This window comes from Pseudochaenichthys georgianus, chromosome 10, assembly GCF_902827115.2.
Source record: "Pseudochaenichthys georgianus chromosome 10, fPseGeo1.2, whole genome shotgun sequence".
In the NCBI taxonomy this organism is placed as follows: Eukaryota; Metazoa; Chordata; class Actinopteri; order Perciformes; family Channichthyidae; genus Pseudochaenichthys; species Pseudochaenichthys georgianus.
The window spans coordinates 25,636,214-25,661,225 of NC_047512.1; the positions used below are offsets into that span (position 1 = coordinate 25,636,214).

The 25,012-nt window shown below is 42.6% G+C and overlaps 1 protein-coding gene across 2 annotated transcripts in view; it reads left to right on the forward strand.

Moving 5' to 3' along the window:
- The first annotated feature begins 1,280 nt into the window (after nt 1-1,280).
- Nucleotides 1,281-25,012, forward strand: part of LOC117453591 (glutamate receptor 3) — a 103,064-nt gene continuing 79,332 nt past the window's right edge. For both annotated transcript variants that reach the window (XM_034092454.2, XM_034092453.2), the window contains exons 1-2: nt 1,281-1,527; nt 1,982-2,140. In XM_034092454.2, the coding sequence (XP_033948345.1) occupies nt 1,449-1,527; nt 1,982-2,140 (238 nt within the window). In that variant the 5' untranslated portion in view covers nt 1,281-1,448. The remainder of the gene's footprint in view (nt 1,528-1,981; nt 2,141-25,012) is intronic.

The following is a 25,012-nucleotide window of genomic DNA, read 5'->3' on the forward strand; positions in this document are numbered from 1 at the left end:
AAACAACCATTCTTTGTATGTGATGCAGGTGTGATGTGATTATGAGTTTGTGGATATAGCAGTGCTTCACAGTTTAGCATTGGTCATTATGACTTCAGGCATTAAGGTCAGGCAACAAACGTCCTCCTACACTGACAGGACGGCAGGGAGAGCAGAGAATCAATGTGATGTCATCCAAGATTCATCCCTAGAGAGCCAGGCAGCCGTGGGAACAGAGCTACATTTGACCCTGTATGGATGGGGGGGTCAAGCCATATAATTACTTGATTGGCATCCATTATTAACAGCACACTTTCACAGTTCCCACTTGTGTTATTGATGTAAATGTCAAAATTGATGCAACTCATCATCAGATCTGAAACATATTTTTGGTTCTCTTAAACATATCACAGTTTTTCTTTAGGACCAGGTTTCACACCGTTTTGCTATACATACACAGTTTAAACAGGACACACATAAGTCATGTGTTAAAGCGAACTAAGTGCGTGGCAGTATCAATAGCTGAAGCCTAGCCATTTGCAGTGCAATTAAAAACTCAATTTTCAAAGCTCTTTGCTGAGGGTGATAAACCTCAGCAGTAATCCTTTAATTGTTCTCTCTTTGGCAGAATCACAGGAATGATAGATGTTTCATTCGAGACAGGGTGAAACTGAAAGTAAATAAAATAAGACTGAGAGATATCAGTTGGTTAATGATGGTCAATCATTAGAAGGTTTAATGTATTTCCAATGAGGTATAATCGAAATAAGACAGCAGGTTTATTTTGTCTAGTCACTTTCAGCTTTTCATTATTATTTTCAGGACCACATCTCTGTTGGCTATGCCTATGTCTCTTCAGGCATTGAGTTTATCTCTTAGAATCATTTATTGTTATACCTCTCTCTAACCTAAAACATGTAGATAAACACGGATAGGGTACATTTGCAAAATTAATTGAGAAGCCAGCACATACACTTTCCCACTGTGGCAATAACCGCTGCTCTGCATACTCCTTCGCAGATCGTGGAGATATGCAGCAGCTATCTCAGAGTCATTGGCCACCTGAGATTGCAGTGTTTCTATTGATTCGGCCGAGAGAAGGCTAATATTGACAAGTGCAGCGCTTATTCCAAGCCGTCGTAATCTAGCGGGCTGAGGCTTTTTAATTTAACGTCAGATCAAGTTTGACCAACATTGGCCCGCCGCGAAGGGTCCAATCGGAGTTCAGATCAGCTCCTTCTCCCCCACTAGCCCACCCCTCCTCTCTCTGTCTCCCTCTCGCTCTCTCTGCCTCTCTTAGTTGCAAAAAAATGCTCTGCAGCTGGGCTGCACCTCAATGAACCTAATTGGTGCACTGTGAGCGACCATCATCTATCCACTGGATTTCCATCGCGCCCGGCTTCCATCCAGAACATATGAATTTGCTCAGACAGACCCTTTTAAGGAGTTGAACAGATAGGTCGGAGAAAATGGCACAACGCGCGGTTTTGTTGCTACTGTGGCTCTTTGACCGATCATACGCAGGCTTTCCCAATCAGATTAGTATCGGTAAGTGTCTTTGCTTTGTTGAAACAGCTGCAGTGTGCTTTGTCTTGATAAAGATTACAATGTTACACAGTATAGATGTGCGCGGAGCTCTGCGCAATGTTATGAGAGACTAACTTGATTTTACGTATGCTGCGATGTTAGAGCGTCTGATTCTGTGAAGCTGTGGGTTAAATGTGCATCTTTTGTTGTCTGTGTGTAATCGCTGGCTAAAATAAATAAGTGTATATAAAGAGGAAGACGGGAGACAGTTGCCCCGCTCAATCTGAAGAGTTACAGACAGGCGCACTGGTAAAAAATGCGTGATAGTTATTCTTTCAAATATCCAAGCAGTCTGCTTTCTTTTACAGCGGGACGTATAGAGTTCTTGCTCGCTGACTAAAATGTGGCCCGACACTGACATTACACTGTAAAGACACAGGTCCGTTGTCTGATCTTGGTTTCCATCTCTTTAAAGGGGGACTGTTCATGCGTTCCACGGTGCAGGAGCACAGCGCGTTCAGGTTTGCTGCCCAACTCTACAACACCAACCAAAACACCACTGAAAAGCCTTTCCACCTCCTCTACAATGTCGACAACCTCGAGTCGTCCAACAGCTTTGCAGTCACCCATGCGTGTAAGTGTGCTTCTATTTCAGTCATGTCCAGATTCTTCCCCCACTTATGTCCACAGCAGAGCGTGCAGAATTATTTATGTCAAAGTCATACATGGACTTTATAGAGCCTACATCTCAATCCAGTCAAGTTCATCTCACTTCCCTCTGGGTGGTTACGCCTGACAGGAATGTACAAATAGCCTACAGATTTATATACAGTTGGTTCTTTTCTTATTAATCCTATATTATTTTCCTGGTTTTTACCTCGAAGTGAATACATACTTTTTTTAATATAAATGTACATTTGATTTGACAGAGAATGCAGCTTTGACTGAAATCACACATTAACTCCATTTGTGTCTGTTGAGTCTTACAGAGGTGATGTAATACAAATCCATGATTTCCACACCGTAAAATAAGTTCCTTTGGCATCCTGCTGTACACATGCTGGCCTTGAGAATTCAGCCAATTAAACAATCCCTGTGTGAAGACTCAGCACCAGAGGAGTTCATGAGTTATGGAGCAAAATTGGATGTGGATTGTATAACTGTGATTTATAAATATTTTTATTTTCACCATAAACTTTGGACTATTCAAGAAGAGAGGATTTCCATTGTAGTAGCTATAATATATATAATATAGCTATAATATATGACACGTTTCCCTCTTCATGTGTGCCATTATTTATATTCTATCCCATGGTGCGACTGGTGCAGTGTCTGATCCAACAAACAACCCTTTTGGTTACGTCCCCCATTGGCTGCAGTTTCCTAAAATGGGCCAAAGGGGAAGAAATAGTCGGGCATTCCATTTTGTGATGTCATTTAAAAAGATGAGTTGGGCTGTGTTGAATGGCCGGCTTTAGAGACACACTGACTGGTGCGATTGAGTCTCTCTAACCCCTGTGAGGCACGGTCATAATGGCCCCTCTGACTCTCCATGTGCCCGAGCATCTCCCCCTGCCCGTCCTCTGACTCCCCCTGTGTTACAGAGCATCTCCCCAGCATTGCAGACTCAGCTCATTAGCACCCAGCCCTCATAGCATCTCACAGTGCTGTCATTGGGTGGAAGGGGAAAAAAATCCATAGCTCCCCAACCATCGGCAGCAAATGAGTTGCGCTCAGACCTGCAGAGGAGGTGGGTCTGCGCAGCGAGAGAGATAAAGCACAGCGTCATATCACAGGCAGCAGAGCTGCAAGTGCCCTAACGAAGGCATCCATAAGAAACAATAAGCAAATGAGAGTGAATAAATAATAGATAGTGCAGTGCAATTTCACGCATGTTGAAGAGGAAGGGAAGCATAGTACAAAAAGGCTTGATATCAGAATCTAATTAAATTCAGGGGCAGACAGAGCTTCAGTGTGAGGAAGTAGCTCCTGTGGGAGCCGTGGCCCCGTTTCTTTTTCTCAACTGCCACGTCTTACCATCTCCATCAAGAGCACTGTCTCAGGCCTGCCTTGGACTTCTTATACTAGAACACTGTGAGCTGTGACCAATGCTTAAAAGAAATGCATTGCTCAATGATGCAAAAATAGGAGAGCGATTGTCAAATGGTATTATAATGTTAGGATAGAGCCTCTCTCTTGCTTTGATGTGCATATTAATAATCTGCTCTGCGTGAAATTTCTCCTTAGTTTAACCTTCTACATTATAAAGGAAGAAGTTCTATACTAAAAAAATCCAATTATTCATTGTGAAACAATCAACAAACTCTGAGAGGGACGGTTTCAAAACAGATTTTTGTAATGTATGATCTAAGACTTTTTTTTAAAATAGTGCCAGGAGACTCTCGTCAAGCTGAGCTCCACACCACTGACAGCTCATGCTGCGCTCACAACAGTCCATAAGCACCTCAGATTGTCTCTACCAATGTAGCGAACAAAATAGAGATGACGCTTATTAGATATCACTTATCTGCTGACTTCCAGGCCTTTGAGTCTTTGACTCTGGTGACTGAGGACCTCTTGTGTTCTAAAATGTTTGTTTGTCAGCGTTGTTGTTTGTTCTGCAAACTGTCACAATTATTTAGTGGACATTCAAATCTCCTCTGTCATCAATAGCCCCATGTGTGTGAGTCAGACCTTAGTCAGCAGTAGCGCACGTCTATTTTATGACAGGGCGATCTGAACTTGTGTTTTTTTCAAGAGTGGTGAGTACATCTATTTTGAGGCAAGCCTCATAGTTCAAATTAAGATGAATTCTGGCTGCCTAAGGCCATGCATAGAAGTTGAAATGACGGCATTTGTTTCTCTTCCTGAAGGGGACGTTCTGCTTTAGTGTGCACTCTCCCTTTACTCTGGGATGAACACTGCCAAAGTTCTGCTCTGACTCATCATCTAGATCATTCCCCCTCAATTGCTTTACACCCTCTAAAAGTAATATAATAAGAGGCGGAGAAACAAGAGGATGTGCATACAGTAATTCTAATTAAACTCGCTGCCGTTTATTTCCTTTTTAGAAACAAAACATGGAAATCCTTATGTGTGATGAAGGGACAGTCCCGTGTGAGAAGAATTTCTTTCAAGTCAGCTTAAAAACCATATGCCATTAATTGAATTAGTGGCCGGCAGCAAAACAATGTGTGGCTTCAGTAATCCTTAAGGCTGGGCTTTGTACTGCAGAGGCATGGTGTGTGCTTTGGTGGCATGGCTGTTGTTGCTTTGAAGTGACATCAGAAATTGTGAAATGTGTAATTACCAATGCATAATAGCTGTGGAAACTCGGAGTCAGGTGCACTCACAAAGAAGACAGAAGGAGTTCAAAGCAAAGAGTTCCGGTTTGAAGAAAGCAAAGTAGACAGCATTAATGTTCCTGATGGTCACGGCTAGCCAACTTAATGACACTGCCATCCTTTTCTCTTCTGTTTACCCTTCTTCTTCTTACTTTACCTGAGGCGAAGAAAACATCAAGCCCCCCCTCCGCCTTTCTTAGCCACGCTATGTATTAGATTACTCGCCTTGATTCCTGTTAAAGGCACATTTTGCAATGCTTGGCTTTTGAATCTCATCTCCCTATTCCTCATTGCTCATTCTGTCATTAGGCTAATGGTGTGTGTCCCCTCTGCCAGCCCTATTACATGTGCCTTCCCCTCCTTCATCGAATCCTTCAGGTCTTTAAACCCTGGCAGTTGCAGATGCTTTTTTTGGCCGCACATTTTAGCCACTGTCTCCCACCTTTCTTACAAGGTCCCCTCAAAAAGCATTTTAGTTTGGGGTATTCAAGGTCTAAACATATTTGCAATTGTTGGAAAGTAGGCGTTAAATATAATCTGGTCCAGTATGAATGAACGCGTCTTCAATTTTTCACAGCAATTTACTATTTGTATGCACGTTAAATAGTTAACGTTCACTACGTATTGCTCCTTTTGTCTGTATGAACCACATTTAACTTAGAAAGAAGGCGTTATAACTTGTTAATCTTTAAGCTTTAGAGACGCTTATACAGTAGATATTTTTTGTTACCTCTGGACAGAAAAAGGCTTGCTGTTTCTGCCCGTTTCAAGTCTTTATGCTAAGCTAAGCTAACCTTTTGCTAGCTGAGGCTTCATATTTAAAGGTGGGGTAGGTAATTTTGGAGAAACCAGCTCGAGTGCGCTAGAATTTGAAAATACACAGCCGGAAGAAATCTGCCACTTCCTTACAGAGCCCCTCCTCCAACACACACGAACGCGCACATGACCAATGAGGGCACGAGATAAGTTTGTGCACAGATGGAAGGCTGACAGGCAGGTAGGCCATCCAGTTATTTTAGCTGGGCCGGCTCAGATGATTGGTCGTGCTTTCTACAGTATTACGGCTTCCACAGGTGACATTTTTGTATGGATTTGTTGTCAAAGCACTTAAGATATTCATTGCTATCGGGATTTTAAGAGCATTCCATGGAATATAACAAAAAGTGTATCTCGAGCCGGTTTCTCAAACTTACCTACCCCACCTTTAATGTACAGTTATAAGAATGGCATTAATCTTCCATTCTAACTTTTGTCAACAAAGGGGAATAGTATATTTTCGAAAATTGCATATGTGTCCTTTAACAACTGATGATCTGATGCTAGACATTTCCGCTGCTGTTTTGTCAGTGTGAAACATCGGCCTGAAAAAAAAATCATTATCTCACATACTTTGTGTGCTTAAGAAAAAGTAAACCGTGACAATCTGTGAGCAATGTCAGGACAGAAAAGGTTTGGAGTCCAGGGCGTTTCATTCAACAGTCAGGAAGAATACTCGCTTGTATGTAGACTTGGGAAATCAACTTAATTGACTGGCATTACCATAAGCCCTCAATATTATAGTGCACTCCTTTTTGTCTGGACATAAAACATTCTTGGAGACGTCTTGTTCAATGACCTTTACGCCCACCCTGAGAGTGCTAGCTTTGCACATGTTGCCCAGAAACACCAACAGTCTCTTTGCACCGGCGGCCCACGCTATGACTGGCAAATGGCATATGTTGTGAAGCACAGAGGAAAAGGGCCCTTACCAAATCTTCGGGTGTATTGTTGTGTATAGTTTTGGGGCTGTTGTTGGTGTGTTGGATGGTAAACAAAGCGACAGGCGGGAGTTTTTTGCAGCGCATGGACCTGACAAATAAAGGCTATGGTCGAGAGAAGCTCCTCAGGTGATTGTACTAGTGCCACACTTCTTTCGTCCTTGCAGGCTGTAACTGTGAATGGTGTGATCGGGGTAACAAGTAGTCGGAGGATAGAGAGGAAGAGTGCAGTAAGAGAAAGCAAGAGGTAAAATAATTGGACTAAAGGATGTTTGAGTTTATATATGGAGAGTGTGTGTGTGTACTTAAGTGTGCGAGTGAATGACAGAGAGCCACTTCTCCGGGCTATGGGGGTTGTGCTGGGACATGCCATCTCAGTCCAGCTGTGTTGTGAGACACAGCTGGAGGTTTATTTATCGATGCATAGCCATGTGCACACAAGAGCCACACTCAAACACACTGTAGGCATATGCAGTCACACATGGTATATAGACAGATCCCATCTCCCTCCTTAAAAACAGTTCCGCTTTATATCTGTGTTTTTGTACCAAAGTTCCCATGATACACTTCATCGTTCATCCAAAGTAAAGGTCATGGTAAACAAATGTTGTTCGCTCACCCTGTGTCTTTGTGCAAACGTGATTTGCCATCTTTGAGGCTAGGATTTCTCTGGAATGCCATGAATAAATGAGCGTATTTTGATGAGCACCATGACTGTGCAAAAGCCTCTGAGAGAAACACGAGCTACTGTGGAGTAACGTAATGGTGTGAACTGGAGGCCAGGCGGTCTCGGAGGTCTGTCGAGGTGGGTGTGTGTGGGGCCTCAGATGAGCGCTACAGTAACGGCCCCTGATGAGGTTACATGCTCTGGGACCAGGAAACCCTCTGAGAGAAGCAGGACGTCAGCAGAAGCCAGTGATTGACAGCGTTGCTCAGATTAAAAAAAAAAACAGTACGAGGCAGAGAAAGTCACATGTTCAAATCTGACTCAGGCGGAAAACTGTCTGGCTGAGTTTATATCATATGTTTTTTATAAACACTATTACTTGCTTTTACCAGTGCTAATTGCTACAACATAAGAGCAAAACAGTGCATGTCTTAAAATGAAGTACAGATGAATTCAATTTGTATAATTTTCTTGAAGTCTTGCTGGCATCCCTGCTAGGGCTTGAATTGTTTGTTGTCGTCACATAAGGCAAACACATAAAAGGCTGAACATATTCCGAAAGCCAAACCTTAAAATGGAATATAATGTTGACATCATTTCCTGGCCCTGAGATGCCCTCTGCTGTGTTTTCATTTATTTATTTATTTATAAGTAGGCACACCACTGAAGCAGTAATGAGATTCAGACTAGGAAACATAGAACACTCGGAGGCAGATTCAACACAATGCATTTTTAATCGGAATATCAAAAGATCCTCTTAAACCTTACTTGAGGAGAAGTGTTGCCGTCGGGGTGTTATTTGTCTTGGAATCAATGACGCTGGCAGTCGTTATTTGATAAAACAACAGCTATCCTCCCGCGCTGCTGTGGTGGCTTCAAATCTCCATATATCTTTCACAAACCCTGGGCATTTGGCCACTGCAGCAGCTCCAGAATACCAACAAGGAATCCAGCATAGGGACACATTTTTTTATTTAAAAGATGAGTAAATCACACATATAACCCTGTATTTTTTAAAGATTTCGCCAGCCCTGATAGTTATCAATCGTTTGTGGTGTGTTCAGCCCTATTGTGGGGATGTTGGGGTCTTTGGATTTCCTATTGATTTCCTTTATCTATCTGCTCAATGTGTACAGGCAAGTGTGATGAATTGCATGTAAGAATAGGGATTAAGGTGAAATGATTTTGAATGGACTGCCATGGCACCCTGAAGATATCATCTCCCGGCCTACAACATGCAGTTATTTCAAACAAACAGCCAACATACAATATTGAACAGAGTGTTGTCTTGGCATGATAACTAAGGCTTTCTATGTAATGCACACTTGTTCTGGTACTGCTGGAAATGCTTTACATGTATAAGGGACATCCATGATGGCTCTGAAACCTTCCACACTTAAACAGATTTTGTTGACAATACAATTACCATATCTATAAAAAAAAACAATTCACGCCATAGCTGAGCAATAAAACCCCTGATGTAACCATTAGGCAACCTACCAAGAATAGGTTGAAGAATAATTTGTGCACCACTGACCCACATGTGAGCTTTATGACAAACCCATGAATGCAAAGCGTAGATCAAGCCGTGTTTTTTGTGAGCAGACGGGATGCAACATGACAGCCCATCTATGCTGCGCACATCTGTTCAGCACTGTTCAAATAATAGGGTGGGTTCTGGACTATAAGTCAACAATGACAGGCGAAGTCTGTGTTCCCTTATTGAAGATGATATCAGCGCTGCGTTGTGATGAACAAGAGTAGCTGGCTGGCCATATAAAAAGCAAACGATAAACACTACGAGGGACCGCACAGGAGGAGACACAAAATCTTGGTGGCGCATTAGACACATTTGCTGCCTCGCTCTGTGCGAGGAAAAACTGTTTATGATAAGAAAAAGCCTGCACATGGGGTGCATCTTAAGTAAAAGGAACAGGGGGCAAACTGCCATTGTGATCTATTCATCTCAGGTGCATCAGGCCAGGTCTGCCAGCAGCTCGGCTCCATGTGATGGCTGCTTCCCATTTAGTTTTCTCAATGAACAAAACCTCTCAAGGAGAGTGCAATTTGTTTGTGACAGAGATTTCTTTTTATTTGAAAATGTCATTTACTCTTACGCACCGGTTGTGAATAGGCAGGGATGGAGCAGGTATAGATGAAGAAAAGCTTTTTTATCTCCTGCAGAGATCTCTCACATTGCAGTCAGTGTTTTTTGTACTTTAACTCCCCCTCTCTCTCCTTCTCATTTCTATATTTCTCCCTTTATATATATTTAATCTCTCCCTCAAAGCCCATTACAGCCATGTTCCCGCAGCCGCTGCAGTCACAGTCAGCCAGCTATTGGCCGTTCTCTAGACTCCCCTGCAATACCCGTAATCACTTAATCAGTAATCCCCTACTTGAGCTGGAATAGCACTTCCGCATCGTGCCTCATCGGAAGTTACGGCATTGGCCTGGCTTCACTGGGTGCAAAAGAAAAAGAGGGAATTCTAAGTTCTCCTCAAAAGGAGCTGCTGACTGCATTGTCCTATCCAAGGTCAAACAGCGTATGAAATAAAACACTTTTGAGCCTTTTATCATTGCTGAAGAGCGCAGAGAAAAGCATTAATTGGCACCTATGCTGTCTAATCTTGTCACTTGGACGGCGTTATCAGCTGTTTATTGTCTGGGTTCCCCTCTGTGTGTGTGTGTGGCGGAGAGTGATTTCTGCGCTAAAGACAGGCAAAAATGAAGAGGACATCAGGGCGGCGTTGTGATGAATACAAAACATCAACAGGAAGTGTCACGATGTATTCTCCCAACTAGTAAATATTGGATCACAGTGCGACGGGGCTTCCATCTTCGAGCTCTCCGTCTGCCGACTGAGCAGATTGATCCACACGTTTCTGGCCTGTTTTAAAAGAGGCGGTCGCTAGCAGAGCCCTGCCAAAGCTGCATGTCTGTGCAGAAACAAGGGCTCCATCATGACTGATTGCCTGTGACAGTTCACAGTCGCCGGGCCACTGGAGCATCATAACCTTGTGAAACTAGTGTACGGGCACTCTAGCATACAGGCTGAAGGAGAGAAGCAAGAGAGGAAGTTATTAGCATATTCCTTGGAGTGATAAATTGATGCAAATACGACATGAGGTGCAATGAATAGCCTCTGTGGTTCAAATTAAACACATCTTATGCGATGAGAGACATAATGCAGACCTCCACATCTGAAACTGGGGGGGTTATGGACAATTACGGCATCTGTGATTGCAGTTGCATATTGAAGACCCACGCAATGCCAGAGCCCGATCTGTTGATGTGTCGGAACAAATCATCTGGCAGGCCTGAGGAGCAAACCAAGGCCACTCGAATCACTTATATCTGGGTTGTCACCATAACAAGCGGCCAATATATTCCTTTGATTTACATTGAATGCACAAGATTAACGTAATCTGAATGAGTGTTGTAAAGGGAAGAATCAGAATCACATGTGCGTGGGACTTTTCGGTTGTTGTCTACTTCCAACTTGTTTTTCTTATGTTGCTGTTTGGTCATAAATGAGGTGGTAGCCATTGCTGTCTGTCGGTTTGTCCAACTCGGATTAAGAAGATGTTTGAGTAGGTGTGAGCGAGGAAAATACTTGATTGTGACGCAGTGGTGATATCTTACTTGACTCGCGTCTCACTGCGGGTTCTCCTGTCTTTAGTGCTCACTATCCCCACGAGTGAGAATTAAGTGAACATGATGTGCTCGCTCATCCATGGCCCTCCGCTGTTTCTCCCTCCAATGGTTAATTCGGAGAGTGCTGTTGTGAGGCTCTTGCCATTTCACACATGGCTTCATAAAACCTGTGGGCGTTTGCTCCCAGGCCGATGTCCGCGTTTGTGTGTCCATGCATGACTGTGTGATGAAATATTGAAGTTCTCTATCATCGACCATTGGGTTGCCGCCGGCGCGATTTCTGTCCCTTCATTTCGTTTTTTCCTGTTTCTTTATCTCTGTGCCGTGGTTTTATTTTCCCCGGCGTGGTGTGCAGATCAGGAAGGCAAACCTCATCTGGACCCATGACAGAGCTAATCCATCGCAGCTGCAGAATGAAAAGGCTGTTTGGAGTGAATCCATTCTAAAGGCCTCAATGGAAAGCTTCTCTCAGATGCCGGTGCCCTTTGCAGCCCTGACAGTGCTAGAATATGATGAAAAAGGATTGCGGGAGTTCAGTGGCTTGGCTATGTTTATGAGAGGAGGGAATAGTGGCGGATAGAGGCACAGTGCTGGAGATCGGGGAATGACGTGACCTACCGCTGTGTTTGTGTATGCCTGTGTGTGATGTGCACTGGATTGTAAGTACATACCACCGCAGAAAACCCTTTATCTTTTCTTCTGAGGAGGATTGTTAAGAATATGCTAGTCAAGGGTTTGTGAGTTTCTATGTATACTCCTATGTCGATGAGCTGTATTGAAAAGAAGACCAGCAATGGACAGTGGCCAGAAGTAGCATGATTTCCAGTTCCAAATTAACCGACCATAAAGGAACAGACAATCGGTGTGAATGGTTGAAGCCACATAGCACCCTGCTCTGTCTACTGTTAATGGACTGTTTGAATGACTAGCATACCTTTCCTAAACCAAGGGCACAGAGGCGTCAGTTCTCTTGCTTTCTTCTTCTTTTTTTCTTCTTTGTCCCATGTGTTTTCCTCTTGCCCATTATATTGCCGCTGCTGCTGTACCAAGTGCTATCCCTGAGCTGTAAGGGGATAGACTTTGGGTATTTTATGTACAAAGAAGCTTAAGTTTGGAAATTGCTCTCAAGTGGCCGAAGTTTGTGAAAAATCTGTGAACATTTCACTCCCAATTTCAGGGGTTTGACTCAGAGTTAAGCGTTGTAGCCCTAGGATGCCCTGTACTGTAACTGAATATCATATTTAGGGACAATGAAAGGTTTCTTAATGCACAAGATTTTTTTAGCACAAAATGAATACGAAATAAATGACAGGCTAGTCAGATTTATTTGAAAGAAAGAATGAGGTTCCATCACAGCTCCATCACAGCTCACAGCCCAACTTCCTGCTTGAAGTTTGTCCTAGTGTTCTTGCCATATATGAACTCATAGCTTAACTGTGTGATAGAAGATTATCATCCCCATTACGCTCACTTTTGGTTTTACCTCCAAATAAATGTGTTGGTTGCGCTTTAACAAGTAGATTCTTGTAATAAATCACCTTTTCCTCTGGCTGAAATTAATTTAAATGAAATCTGTTTAAAGTGAGTTTTGAGGCTATCTTGTTTTTTGGTTACCATTTCATTAAAAATATATAAATATTTTTGTGTTGATCTCTTAGAAATTAAATGACTTTGCAGTACGTATTCTTTTCATCAGTAAGCCATTGTGATCCACTTTATGAGTTTTTCTTTTGATCTCATGACACTGTTAAACCTGGAACTTGGTCTGACTGCATTGCAGCACAGTGAACACAGCAGACAAGATATCAGACAGGCCCCAAATTAAACCTAATTTCTTCTTATTGTCGTAAGTGCCCAGCACTTATCCAGACAATGGAAGGTCTACGGAGAATCCATCGTTTCATCAAATGCGAGAAAACTTTTGCTCTTCTCTCCACAAAACTCTATAAAATGTCTCTGAAGTGAAGCCCCTTGCTGAGAATCGTGATTGAGGGGAAATGTACTTTATAAAAGCAAGGTGAGTAAGGGCATATTCAAGGGTTCATATGCCAAGGCCCTGGCGTATATAGGATTACAGCTCAGTCACTGTCAGAGCTCTCTGTTTTCCATCTCTGTCCCTCTCTACTACCTCCGACATTATCATTCAGGGACGGAGCGCCATCTCAGCAAGGGCACTAATAAGATGAAAAGTGGCACTGGACTATACATACTTAACCAAGCGTGGATCAGTCTGAGAAGGAGACGGAATTATTTAAGTGATGTCTTCAAGGTTAACCAACTGGTTCCATCTCCCTTCCTCTTTGACGTATTCTTTTATTCTTCTGGCAAAGAGCTGGGAGAGTCTTGTCCTACCTAGAGAGGCGCTGTTTTAAAATGCAGCTCTATAATCAAGCTATACAATGCAAATCCCTCAATGGCTTGGCTAGATTTGTTTCATCGGTATAGGATATGAAATGTGACTTGTAATTTGATTAGCGACACCGGGGGCAGAGGCTTAGTTTACACGTGCAGTAAGTGGACCATCGTGAGAGTGGCAGATTGTCATCCCCTCTCGGTGGCCCTGTGTGGCACACTCTTGGCTTTGCATGTAAACATACACGAGACATGCAGATCAGAGGTCTCCCCAAAGGACAGAAACAACCAGTCAGGAAGAATTAAACTCAGATGTTTAGCACTCTAACTAGAAAAAATGTTTTCAAGACTCCTCGCTGCTCTGTCTTGCAGATTAGTAAAAGAGAAAACAGAAACTAGTAAGACTGAAGTAGGGCAGGAAAAACAATCCAGTGTTTTGACGGTGATGGAGGAATAAATGTACCCGCCAGACATCCAAAACGGTTGCTTGTTTTTTTCTCAATCATCCGAATAAGAACAGCAAGCACCGAGGTTCTCAATGCCAGGTATTTACCCTGCTGCGTACAATTGGAAACAAAACAAGCCAGTTTGGAGCAGCAGTCTCTATCTGAAATATCACCAAAAACCTCTACCCAAGGGGAATTATTTATATGCATCTTCTGAAAGTATTTCTCCGTGAGATTGCTGACATTTCCTTCTCATGTCGCCTTTCTTTAACGGCATCCCTTCATTGAGTCCTAAAGTGAACTGTTTCCTGTGATCCAGCAGAGCTAATCGTCCTTGTTTGTTGTGAAGGCAGACCCTGACTGCTTCTGACAGCAACAGTTTGAATGTTTGTTCTGGTGGTCCGACATGTTAAACTCTCTCCTTCCCTGGCGTTTCAACTCTCACTTCCAAGACTGATTAAACCTTAAAGGGGACCTATCAGGGGAATGAGAGGTTGGGCCACGGCCGGCCATTGCTGCTCGAAAGCGCTGGAGACGCTGTAGTACATATGCCAGGCCTGTAAGTGGCGCTGTAGTCTGCCACAAAAGCAGCAAGAAGACTTCCCTTGCATGGTTGCCATGGTTGCCCTTCTGTTTATTCTCCGCTGTGGCTCCGTTTCTCCCTCCCCGAGGCAAGCGTTTGCTCCTCCTGCTTTAAAACAAATGAATAATGACTCTATATAATCATCTGTAAGGGATAATGTGCAGTGACGCGGTCATTATGGGGAAAAAAACACCGACAGGCCGATCAGGAGCTCGACGCTAAGCGGAGGGGTCTAGATCGGCATGAAGGCACATTATGCAATGTGCACATTATCCCGCTTATTACATGGCCACATTCTCGACAAAGTAACGACATGACTCCCAATATTAATTTAAAGGCTTTTATGGATTTAGAAAATTATTTTATTGATTTAAAAAATAGTTGTATTGATTTAAATTGACATGCATCCGCTAAGAAAAGTAGTCCGTTGTTACTGTTTGAGCTAACGTAGCAACGGCAGGAACTGCTTTGATAGTGTTTTTGAGGAGCTTTTTGATTACAGATTTGAAAACATCGTTGCTTGCTTTAAAAGTAGCACAATTCATTATGTCAAACCCTGGAAAGTATCTAGATATCCCTGCCCTAATGCCAAAGTAACTGGCAACTGAATATGTGTCGCCGTTTGATGTCTATGTCTGGACCGCTGCGTAAAAAGGAGGGTTTCTGCCCCATTACTTCTCTTCTGACTTCTATAAGAATAAAACACGGAGGACGAAGATCTCTTTTTCTCCCCCTTTTCTCCCCGCTGCAGCCCAGCAGCTGATCTCAGAGCACGCTCCCCTCTCCTGCAGGGTGGCGTGCTCAGCTGCAGCTCACAGAATCAGCCCCCTGCAAAAACAGCGCTGGAAAGAGCAAATCGAGCGAAATGAGGCATGGCTAAAATGCAGGATCTTTTTGGTATTTTGAAAAAATATATATATTTATATACTTTGTATAGGTATTGCCCTACAATATATTGTTCACATATAGCATGATAGGTGTCCTTTTAAGTTAGAGCGCATCGGCCTTCATTGGCTGTCCGTCCTCATGCAGACGTGGCGCAATCCCCACCCCTCTCCATCCACGACCCCCACTTTCCTCCTTGCTTCATGCTCTTTCTCTCTTCCCTTCCTTCATATTCATCTGCGAAAAAGGGCACGCTTTAGGCCCGCAGTGCTGATTGGGAGGATTAGTGGTGTGTGAGGTTTTGTCACCAGCTTTCTTGGAAATCCAATTACGGAATATCATAAGCCTTACATGTTTCATACTCCGCTGAATCCTTCTTAAAATGCGCACAGACACACTCGAACGGTCAGTAACTGTCCTCGCTGTGTACTGTGGTGACATCTTCTCGAAGGTGAGAGGAGTGATCATCTTTGAAAGGATAAGACAAGTCCTGTGGCACTCCTCCAGCCTCTGCATTGCAGCAAATGGTGGACTGCAAGAGCCTGTCGAAGAAGGGATTGTTATTTGTTCAGCGTGATGGGCTGGGGGATCTCTGAGCGCGGCTCTCGAGGTGGAGCGAGGGCCAAGGGTTTGGGTCTGTTATCTGCTCGCATAGATAGCCCTTAATTACATGTGTCAAGGAAATGACATGCGGATGAGGGGAAAGGGAGATTTCTGCATGTATCCGTTGAGTCCTCTCGAACATAGATATTAAGTAAACCCTGCAAGATAACGTTATCTGAACTTTTGAAATGGCCAACGTATTGGACAGACCTACACAGTGAGTGTCAGGTTTGACCCACAGAATGCTTTCAGCCATGTGTGCTGCCATGTGTTCAAACAAAAGAATGATGGTCAGACCTTGAAGGTGAAAATATCTGTCAGAAGGAGCTGGAGTCGAGAGTCATTGACTCCCTGGGGGATTACTCACCAGCCACTCTCACACAAGTACAGGACTATATCATCAAGAATGCAGGTGGAGAGGAGAAGGAGCTGCGGGTTGAAGGGCTGCAGAGAAAAACAAGAGAGCAAAGAGAATATTTGATCACCTGCAGTGAAGGGGAAGGACGTGCTGGTGGACCACATCTGACCTCGGTGACTCTGGTCTGAGGATCAGTTTCTAATCTTCAGTGCACAAAATGCATAGTCATTTGCAGAAGTCAAAGCTTATCCTTATTATGTGCATTATTAGTATTTGGTAAAACGTCATTGCTTTCCTGGGTGACAAACGTCTAAATATGCTTAAAGAAAATATCCCAAAAGCCCGAAAAAAGAAAGTAAGTAAATAAAGAATATAAGTAATAATACAAAATAAATGAAAATACAGCCAGCAAGGACAAAATGCAGCAAACTCAAATTTATATTGCACGTTTACATACCAAGTTTGGTTATACTGGTGACATTTTGCGTATGATAAATACCGCTGGTATAATGGCATTTGGGTTGTATTTCAAATGGAGACGATACGATAAGATAAGAGATTACATTCAAGAGAGACCATCCTAATTGGGAGGACCTATCTACGCCTGATGTTAAACCAATACCATTATACTCTAATCATATTTGCACAGGGTACTCATGTTAGTCAAGCTTTATTAATGACAACACAAAGGTTTTAGAATGCAGAACATGTAATACTGTGAATATTTAACTGTGTATATAGAAGGAAGAACAATTCAATCAGAAAGATTAGTAACATCACGTAAAACTGTTTTGGGACATGGAGACATAATTCAAACACGATATGTATAATGACAAAACACAGTTTTGTTTAACATTACCATTAAATAATCTTCAATAACAGTGTTGAAATCAGATAATAGATACCAGTAGATCAGAGATATTTATGTTATGTTCTTGAGCCATTTTTCTACAGTCTTTTTTTATTTTAATCATCCTATTAAATCTTATCTCAACATTGTTCAAACTATTCTGTTGAATTGTAATACTTTTATGGAAAAAGCTGCACATTCTAGTTTGAATAAGTTATCCTTGTTTTACTTTGGCAAAGATGTGACAGCTCACATAATAATGATGGTATTTCTCTGTCATCCTGCTCACAGACCTGAGGTCCACTCATCTCATTGACTGCGGTTGTAGGTTATATATGAAACCTTCAGGCACAGCAAGCTATGGGATTAGGTTTTTTCTCCTATGGATGCCTTTTAGGCCCAATTCACGAGGCTTCAAAGAGAATGTAAATCATTCTAACCAGAGTCTGAATGTTATGCCTTCACACAGATTTCCATAATGTCCTTCTCAATTGGATATACCACTCTCCATTATGCTCGGAGAGAAAAAAAACCCCAAATGCCTAATGGGTATTTTGTAAAGTTATACTTTCGCAAAAATGTCCATGTATTCCTTCTCACAATATTCAAATATTTACCCGGTAGCTATACGACTCTACAATATATATCAATAGAAATCATGTTCGCAATCAGTTGAACACTAAATAACATTCTAACTTGGTCTAATTTAAACTTGCACCATGCTAATACATGATTAAAACCATGCAGTTATTTTAAACTGGATGACATGTCCATTTGCTTGTTCTCAGAAGTGACGGCTGTCATATTTTCGGTGTCAAGTTCTCTGCTCAGCAGTGGGCTTCATGTGTTAGACTAAAAAAAAATCAGCAGCAGGTGTCAAAAAACAGCTCACACTTACGTTGATGATAAAACATGTCTATATATATTTAGAAAAATATGCTTGTTTTTTTCTCACGTTACATTTGGATCCAAATTGTTTCCAGGATCTTGACAGAAATCTCCGACAAGCGTTTGATCAGATTTCTTCTTATAGTTGACCTGTCCTCCATGTATCCGGGCAGCATTTATATGCTTCTCCTTTGTGCAGAGCCAGCGTTAAAGGAAGCCCTTCAGTCCCCTCTTTGATAGAGACACATTAATTTGAGCCATTAAAGTTACTGGCCACTGTGGCCAGTAACCCTTTTTTGTGACTTTCACTAATGTATCTAGCAGAGAGGGAAATGTCAAACCCCAGTTCTTTATAGATACAATAAAACGTACACATCTATTTTCTGTTATTAAACCTTTGCATGCTGTATTACGGCTTTACGTGGCTACAACGTTATATCTGAATCTTTAATAGGAGTTAATTCAGTTAACCGAAAAAAATCAAAGTTGAAATAATAGAAACAAAACACGATGGGAGGAAAATTGACCCCAGGAGTAGAGGGATTTAGAAACCTGTGTGTGGAGATGCTTATCTCTGGTGGGTAAGCTCCAGGCTCAACAGCGACAAGTGACAGAGCATCCTCAGGCCAGGCTCTTTACCCCCTATCATCCATCATACACTCAGGCAAACATACAAGTACATGCATCAAGTGACACACTCGTCTGAACCCACCGGTGGATTGCTTGTACTTTTTTCAAACCCTAACAGCAGATGAGGTTGTGAGCACAGGGGACTGTGGAGAGAAATGGTCAGAGGTCTCTAAAACAGAGCAGACGTTTTGATATGTTATGGCCTGTAAAACAGATTCAGACCAACTGTAAAAAGGGAACATAGTTTGGTCCTTTGCTCCAGACACGAGGACACCAAACATTTTAAATTGAAAACAAAATAAATATCCAGTGTCACCAATAACTAATTGGGTGAATCCTTGAGGTGTCCCAAACTTTCCTGCTCAAAGTAGGATTTTTCAACATTTTCCTCTCATCTTGTTTACTTATCAGCAGTCTTCTTCTTCCCTGCATTGTGCCCGAGCTTTGCTGTGCTTCTCGGCCCACTTCTGCCACCAGCAATCAGTGTGGAAACAGTGACAGGACTGAGTATGAATGTGCACATGTGCGTGCAAGTGCTATGGTGCAAACTGCTCCATAGCGTACTAAAGCTTAACAGTCCACACAGCCTCTTTAAATCTGCATTTAGTACATTTCCATTTTGTGAAAGTGTGATGTCAACATCGAAAATATGTTGTGTCTATGACAGTTAGGGCTGTTGCAATCAGAGGAAAGGTGGTTTACTACCATTTACAGTTATGGTGGCTGCTTCTGTGGCTTAAGGTTAAGAGGATGATCATGAAACCATACCGGTTGGATTCCTTCAGCAGTCTAATAAAAATGGAATGCCCAGCAAAGGAATTACAGTAACACTGCAATATTAATGTATTAAAGACAATATTTTAACAATATGGAGATAATGTATGACGTATGTAGGCAAAATCACAAAAATATAAAATTGGTATATTGCAATGTTCCATTGTTATGCATTACATCTTAAATAAACATTATATACAGTTTTTTGTCAGTTTTCCAGAAGCATTTTTTATTCACAATAAAATTATTATAAATCGATTTTGTTGCACATCGTAAAAAATAATGTTCAAATATACAGAAGCACTGCTCTAATGTCAAAACACTGAATACATTTACTGTATGTAGTAAATGTGTGTTTTCATTTCACCACAGTGTGTGTACAGTGTTACCCGGCAGGTCATTCAAAGTGTAAACAGACGCTGGATGTTGATGGAGCACGATCACTAACAGCTTCCTTTTAACGTTTCACGGCACCATTGCAGTCGAGTCGTTCTTGAATCTAGGTCTGCCATTTGAGTTAACAGTTTGAAGCACTTCACATCTCCATATGACAAGAGCTGATGCAATCCCCCCGGGCACTTACGAGCTACCTCCCAGTGACAGCATCCCTCCTTCAGAGCAGGACGGGCTGGTCCTGATGTAGGCTGCTGAACACTGGGTAGGGGGAGGGAGCGAGGCAGCGAGCGAGGGGGAGACCAGCAAGAGGATCTCCGGGTACCAGGGGGAGAGCCGGAGCGAGACACAGGCAGGAAATGGAGGGCAAGTGACTGAGAGGAGAAACAACAGAGCCAAGAAGAGAAAGAATGTTGGTTTTGTGAAAGGGACGGGAAAAACGGCTAAAGAGATGCAATCATGGTTGACATTTACTGTTCCCAGCCGCCTTCCCAAGGCAGTGCAAAGCTCTGGCTCATGGGCCACAGAAGAGCATGTCAGTGCAGTGCAAATACTTTGAGTGCATGAAAAGGTTTTCTCGTATGTATTAGCTCGGCACGCCTGCAGGATACCACGCATCCCTCTAAACTAGCATTCCAGGCCAGCCATCCCAGTGATGCGTCAGAAATGTAACATCCCCGTAGCACTGCAGAGTGTCCTGGTTATAGAAGGGAACGAGGGCGGCACACTGTGTGTGTTTGACCAGTGAACTGGAGATGGGATGCATGGTTCCCTGCAGCAGGAGGGGGGAGGAGGAAGAGGAGGAGGAGGCACGGTTAGCTGCAGAGGAAGAAAAAAAAAAAGGGAGAATGGAGAAGAGAAGGAGCAGATAAGACAGAATTATCGTTGTGTTGTTTACCACTCAGCCCTCATGCAAGTCTCTTTTAATGACTTCAAATGCACATGGTTTTCTGAGGACTCATGAGCATTAATTAAATTTGAGATGACACAAGCAGAATCATTGAATTAAATTAACTCATTTGTTTTTTCATCAGTTGTAGAAAGTTCGGCCATCTTATTTCCAGCTACAGAACAATGATTATTTCATTCTTATTTAATCGCCAAGAGTGATGAGGCCAGGGCATTTCTCCACAGCAGCTGTCTCTCGTGACTGTTCCTTGCACTTCATTTTTTTCTTAACCAAAGTCCAACCCGAATCTCTGCACTGCTGATGGAGCGAGGCGATATTACGGGGAAAACAATGTGAGAGGGGAAGGAGGGAGGCACTCAGGTGGAGAGAGATACCGCCACGCTTGAGGAGGGTGTATGCTTTGGGGGATGAGCAGATGGCTGAGGCAAAAGACAGGATACAAAAAGAGAGGTCAAATCGAGTGGTGAGGTTAGAGGAGAGTGGAGAGGGACAGTGAGGCGTTTAAAGAAGGGGAGGGGGGTAATGCATGAAGAGACCTCTCTGGGAGCGTGAGTGAGGGAGAGGAATATGTCCATATACAGAGTATGGCTCTTTCAGGCTGCAAGAGGTTAATCCAGAACTTTTTATACAGCCTGGGGTAACTTTCAGAAACGGTTTGAGTTCTGAGTTCTTCAGAATAAAAACAAATAGGAAACCCAGTATGTAAAGGTTCAGGGATGAAGGTATGAGTTCTTTGTGTCTAAACTTTAAGCTTTTTAACTATTGAGCTGAAATCTCAATGCAATTGACTTTCATTTCCACCGCAAATAAACGTTCAATTCCTTAGTTCGACTTGGTCAATATGTTTCTACTGATTGCTTTTTTTGTTTGCTATTTCATGTTTATAAATGTTTATTTATGTGGTCTGCTCATTTGTTCTGCGGTCTTGTTATTCGCCCTTCACAAAGAAAAATAATTAGAGTTTATTAAAATATAAAAGGGTGAGAAATGTACATGCAGGACACATTAGCGCGGTAGCAAATTGGTGCAGCTTGAAACTAAAATATAGATTAATTAGAAAGTTACAGTACAATGTGAATGATACAAAAAAAATGGATTTTTCTCTCTCCTCACAGGTGATCCAGGCTGTTGTTGATAAGAGCCAACACTTATTTTGGTTTTCTCCCCCAGCACTCGGCAAATTGTTTTCCTATTTATTTTCTCAGAGCAGTTTGTAAAAAAGATGGTTGCAGGCTACCAAGGGAAGGGTCATTTTTACTTGACACATTTGCGTGATCAATCATGATCAACAGCGCCGCTAGCTCCACATGAAGGTTCCTGGAGTTCAGATTTACTATCCCCTACATGCTACAGTATTTAAACCTTATGAACCCAAGAAACCTCAACATGTGGCGCGGCCTCTGACCGCTGAAAGCTGCCAGAAGTGATTAAGTGTGAGAAAACAAGAGGTTCCTGCACAGTGCAGCTCGTGGCTCTCCATTGGAAATAAATGACGCTGCTGCCATTGATTGGAGGTTGGCTCTATTTATGGCAATGCAAGCATGTGGCTGGGAATACCAAGCCTGTTGTTGAGCCACACATGTGAGGGAAGACTCTGAAGAGGGATTTATTGTGGAAGAGAGGAACGTGCATTTCTTGTGACAGGATGCCTCGTGTCTTAGGGGCAGAGCTGCATGATGCTGGCAGATCTGGTGCAGTGAGACTGGATTCTTTGCCCCAGAAACAGAAGAGGTCATTCTCTGTCTAGAACATCCTTGTAAGCCTTTCACCAAGGGGGGAACATACCTGGAGCTCAGATCACTATAGATGCCATGGCTCATGGGATCACCCAACACAACCTTTCCACTTCAATGAGGTGGCAACCCTTGCTAAGGTTGCATCACAAAGACAATGTATGTCTAATGGGAGCAGGAGTGGGGTTACAGGGAGGGTGTGGACATATCTGTTGTTGAAGCTTGGGTTTGCTCAAAGCTCAACCTAATAAGCAGAGGACAGCTGAGCAGAAAGAAAGAGGCAGCCCGATCTGGTCCCCTAGGATAGGTTCTGTGTCAGGACTGGTCCAAATTAAGAGCGAGTGCAGAGAAAACTGGGCTTCGACGAAGGCTGCAGCTCCGACTGGCTCCCATTCAGTCCGGGAGATTGCAGCACTCACCCTGCAGCACTTACCCACAATACTGCTGTCCATCTGTTGATTCACTTAACTGGAGGGTGTGTGTGTGTGTGTGTGTGTGTGTGTGTGTGTGTGTGTGTGTGTGTGTGTGTGTGTGTGTGTGTGTGTGTGTGTGTGTGTGTGTGTGTGTGTGTGTGTGTGTGTGTGTGTGTGTGTGTGTGTGTGTGTGTGTGTGTGTGTGTGTGTGTGTGTGTGTGTGTGTGTGTGTGTGTGTGTGTATTGAGAATGGATGCTTGTACCTTGGGAGAGGTGTCTGTACCAGGACAGATAGGGAGGGAATAGAATTAAAAAGGATGAGGCAAATCCCACCAGCGACTAGATCTCATTCGCACAGCAATTGTGCTTCGGAGCTGAACACATGAGCACTGTCATGTTGTCCTCTTTAGTATGTGTAATGGGTTTGCACGTACTCAAACATGGTTCCTCACAAAGATGGACAGATTTTCTCGGACAGGGGGGAAATGGATTATAACCCCCTCCAAGGAGGTAATGTTTATGCTTCTCTTGGTTTATCTGTTTGTCAGAAGGATTATAGAAAAAATACTGCCTCAATTTTTATGAATCTTGGTGAAGCTCGGGCCAACGAAGAACTACAGTACATACATTTGTCAGTGCATCTGAATCATTGAGCAGATATTAATTGACTTTTTCGCATTTTATATGTAAATATATATATTTTTATACTTTAGTAATACTGTAAAATATGTGAATTTAGCGTAATTGGAGGTCATGGCTCTCGTTCTTGCGATCTCCTCTTTGGTTTCTAAGGTCAAACACACAAAATACAACATTTAATGTAGGTCAGTTTACCATCAATGACCCTAAGAATGCCAAAACAGCTTATTTATTGCATTATTCAAACAAGATCATAAGCTTTGTCTGATGTCTCCAATCATACCTTTTGAATTAATGCCCGTCAGCTATTGATAAGCAAATATTTAACACAGCCATTTAATAAGTTTGAATAGTGCCCTCCATCCCGTCACCCAACCATTGTAGTGGAATATTGAGAGTGTTTACGGATGTTAAGAATGCTTGATTACACAGTGGGAGCACTTGAGAGTCCATCAGAATAAGTGAGCAGCCATTCATGATAGGGTGGGGAAGCAAAACACCTGTAGCTCTGAATGTTAGTTTACACATAAATGGCTTCTGACTGAATGGAAGTCGCTCTTGCCTGACAATTTACGGTGTCCCACTAGAGCGCATGATGAATACACAAACAAATGGAAATGTTTTTTCGCCTTTCAAGAAATGTCATCAGATGCACGCTCTGATAGGAGAAATAAAATGCTTGTATTATTAGGATGTACATTCCCCGAAGTGGTTGTCATAGATTTGTTGAAGTGAAAAGCATTCAAATGTTGGGGTAACTGTTTATATTCTTTTACCTTTTGCTTGCGTCAGATTGTTATTTTACTAAACACAGTCTGGTTTTTGTGCAGCATGTAAATAGGGTTGTTTTGTCCTCAAAGAAGGGGTCAATCCAGTCGTAAAAAAGTGATATTTATAGGTAGGTTTATCTCCTATATTTGCACAGACACCAAGTATGTATCTGTTCCTGACATCTTGGCACCAGCAAACACAAACGCCCCAGGCCATTGAACGGAAAACTGAATTCACTTTTCACTCGAGTCAGAAAGAGTTGTGTTTTTCAGCTCTTTCCGTAGGAGGCACCAGAAGCGGTGACAGGCTGCGGTGGCGCTCACATCTGCTGTGAATGCTGCAGTGAGTCGTTCTCGGTGGGTGAGGGAACAGAGATAACTGGTGGGAGCTGGAGACCCTCAGTTAATGGCGTGACGTTTCAATACATTGGCTGCCACTTTCCAACTTAACCAGAAACACATTCTACCAATGTACAGCCGCAGGATGATTGCTGACCTCCTGTCGCAATGCTGTCACTGACACCAGATCTGTTCACTTTCTGAGTGTGTTTATTGTGTATTAACATGCATTTCTTTATTCAAATTGTTGGTACCAAATGAAAATGGGATTATATGTTGTGATCACTGTGATCAATAATCGTATAGAAGTGTAACAAAAAATGTTTCACAAGCATCTTGGATTATTTGAATGAACTGGCCAGTGATAGTATTGCACTTCCACGGAGTAATGTGACTCAAAATAGACCGACGACTTGGATGTAACTCTAAATACAGTGGATTTTACATCTCTAATAATGCAACTCAATATGGTCTTTCATTTGATTGTTCTTGCCTCCACATCTTTTTAACTTCAT